Genomic DNA, 3300 nt, shown 5'->3' on the forward strand with positions numbered 1-3300 from the left:
ATGATTGGCTATGGGCTTTGGTTCCGTGGATTCACATTCTATGTTCCGTGTGGTATACCATTTAGGGGCCGAACCTTTGGCTCTGTACTATGTGTGTTACCGGCAGTCCAGAATGCCTGGTGGGCAGAAACAAGTCCCACCACTTTGCATCATAGCATATTTATTTCCAAAAGAAACGCAAAAAAAAAGATATGTATAACAAGCATTTGCATGTCATGTTTTTCAGGGACATTCAGGAGTTCACTCGAGCTAAAGATGGACACTCCCATTGATACTGTCAAGGAAGCAAAGAGACATACGCATACCTACAGCTTCTTCCGAGAGCCGTTGACCGCATTAGAGGGTTTGAGTTCGTTAATGACTGCTTCCTGCTTGAAGAGTTTCACGGACAATTATGGGAATATCTTGACTTTGTTGGAAACCGTGGTTGATACTCCTGCTTTGCAAACTTTGATGCAATTCTATGATCCTGAAATGAGGTGTTTCACGTTCCAGGATTACCAGTTGGCTCCGACATTGGAAGAGTACTCTATTATTCTTAATCTCAAGGTAAAAAACGAAGTGCCATTCATCGACATTCTTAAAGAGGTGAATTTCAAGTTGATTGCTGCTGCTCTTTATTTGAGCATAAAAGAAGTATCTGATAATTGGAAGTCGAATGGAGGTGTCTCGGGGTTCTCTTTAAAGTTCTTAGTGAGAAAAGCTAAAGAGGAATTTGAGAAAAAGAATTGGAATGCGTATAATGCCTTGCTTGCTGTAGCCATTTATGGGATTGTGATGTTCCCAAGTGTTCCTAATTTTGTAGACTCGGCCGCAGTGCACATCTTCATGGGAAAGAATCCTATTCCTACATTGTTGGCCGATACTTATTATGCCGTTCATTCCCGATATGAGAAAAGTGGTGGTGCCATCACTTGTTGCCTTCAGTTGTTGTTCATCTGGTTCCTCTCTTTGTTGCCTAGCAAAGGACCTTTTGTGAAGACAAGGGATACGCTCAAGTGGACACACAGGATTATGTCACTTACTTCTTATGATATTCAGTGGCAAAGGTACCGAATTAATGTTTCCGAGGTGATAGTTGGGTGCGGTGAGTTTGACAATGTTCCTTTGATTGGTACTAGAGGTTGCATCAATTACAATCCCGTGGTATCCTTGCGTCAGTTGGGGTATACTTTGAAGGACAAACCGGCGGATCATTTGATAGCGGAGACGATCTATTTTGAGAAGGGGTCGGATCCGGAGAAATTGGAGAGGATAATTGTGGCTTGGAAGAAGATCCGTAAGCATTATGGAGCCCATTTAGGAAAGAAAGAATCGCTTGCTCTGACACCGTATGTTAAGTGGATTGAAAAGCGAGTCAGAAGTTTGTTGTTGCCATATGATAGAGTTGCACCACTTCAAAAGCAACCTCCTTTGATTCTATCTGAATTTGTGCCGACAGAGCTTTACAAGTATGCTTTGGCTACTAACTACAAGTTGCACGAAAGAGAGCAAGAGACCAATTTGAAGTTCTTTGAAGAAAGAGACGCAAAGATGAGGTTAATGCATCAACTCAAGCAAGTCGAAGGCGCAAGTTCAAGTCAAGCCAGTACCCGGAGGCGTCCCTATGAGTTGCTAGAGGAAGATTTGTATCACAAGCAGCAAGAGTGTCTACAGTTACAGAGATCAAAGAGTAGTCTCAAGAGGCAGAAGCGGGATTCAGATAAACAGCTAGCAGAAGAGAAGGCTAAGACTGCTCGACTTGAAGAAGAACTAAGAAGACTCCGAGCCCAGCGGAGAGGAGATGGAGGAGCTCATTCTGTTACCAGGCGATCCTAGTGTCGCTGTGGAGTGGATTTGTTTGATCCATGATGGTTGATTTGATGTTTATGCTTGATATTTGTCGCCCATGTCCAGGATTGTTGGATGGGGTCGCATTTTGATGTTCTGAATTTCTTTTGTACGCCTTATGAGCACATTGTAACACGGTTATGTGTTTTGTTGTATGAACTCAAATTCTCAGTTATGTTTGAATGAAGTATGCTCAGTTTGCTGAATTATTCTCGTGTGCGGATTGTTATTCAAATATATTCGGTATCTGGGTTTCTATGTCCTATCTGAAAGTGGGATGAACTCTTGGATACCTGAAAATTGACAAACATTTCATGCATATCATTCATATATCATACATGTCATATATTTGCAGGTTTTGCAGGTCTTATATCTTATGTCTTGTTGTTTTGTTATCAGATGGAGTTCTAAGACGGCTAATCACCCGTATCCGACCAAGAGCAATCAGAGAAGGCAGATGGAACAGATTCAGGAACAAATGGCAGAGATGAGAGCTCAACGGACAGAGCAGATGAATGCGCAGATGGCGCAGTTTATGGAAGCATTGACTAATGTGACCAAGGGGCAAGATGACTTGCGAGTTCTCGTCGAAAACTCCAGAAGGAATGAGAATGGAGGACATCGAGGGCTGTTTGACGATGTGTCTGGCAGGATTGATGATCACCATGATCCGAATGAGTTTGATCACGTGGGAGGACACTATAATCCTTTCAATCAGCATCACGGTTTTCCACCTCCACCTCCATCTCGTCTGTTGGGAAGGAGAGATAATCAGAACCGTGGTAATTTGGATTTCAATGTTGAAAACTTTGATCAGGTATCAAGGCATAGTGCTGATGGTGCACATGATGAAGTTGAAAGGTATCGTCTGATTGAAGAACGCCTTAGAGCTGTTGAAGGCAAAGGGGTGTTAGGCATGGATATCAATGACTTGGGGTTGGTTCCTGGTGTGAGGATTCCACCGAAATTCAAAGTTCCATCTTTTGACAAATACAATGGGGCGACTTGTCCCATGACTCATGTCAAGGCTTATTATCGCAAGATGTCAGTATATTATAAGGATGAGGGTTTTCTAATGCATTTCTTCCAGGATAGCTTGGCTGGGGCTTCCTTGGAGTGGTATGTTCAACTTGAGCGCACTCATATCCATTCTTGGAGAGATCTTGTGGAGGCTTTTATTAAGCACTATCAGTACAATGTTGATATGGCACCCAACAAGACCCAGTTGCAGAGTTTGGTTCAGGGGTCTAAAGAATCTTTCAAAGAGTACGCTCAGAAGTGGCGCGAGTTAGCTGCGAGGGTTCAACCACCGATGACTGAGCGTGAGATGATTGATATGTTCACCAGTACTTTGTCTGGACACTATTACTTGGCTTGCAGTGCTTCAGCCAACTTTTTTGAAATGGTGAGATATGGTGAACGAGTTGAGATGGGTCTAAAGATGGGGAAAATTCAGTTGGGAGCTTCTTC

The 3300-nt window shown here is 42.9% G+C and overlaps 1 protein-coding gene across 1 annotated transcript; it reads left to right on the forward strand.

Moving 5' to 3' along the window:
- The first annotated feature begins 255 nt into the window (after positions 1-255).
- LOC131649662 (uncharacterized) lies at positions 256-1818 on the forward strand. The gene has a single exon (XM_058919414.1). The coding sequence runs from the start codon at positions 256-258 to the stop codon at positions 1816-1818; it is 1563 nt and encodes a 520-aa protein (XP_058775397.1).
- The last annotated feature ends 1482 nt before the right edge of the window (positions 1819-3300 follow it).

The sequence above is a fragment of the Vicia villosa genome, linkage group LG2 (genome assembly GCF_029867415.1).
Source record: "Vicia villosa cultivar HV-30 ecotype Madison, WI linkage group LG2, Vvil1.0, whole genome shotgun sequence".
Classification (NCBI taxonomy): Eukaryota; Viridiplantae; Streptophyta; class Magnoliopsida; order Fabales; family Fabaceae; genus Vicia; species Vicia villosa.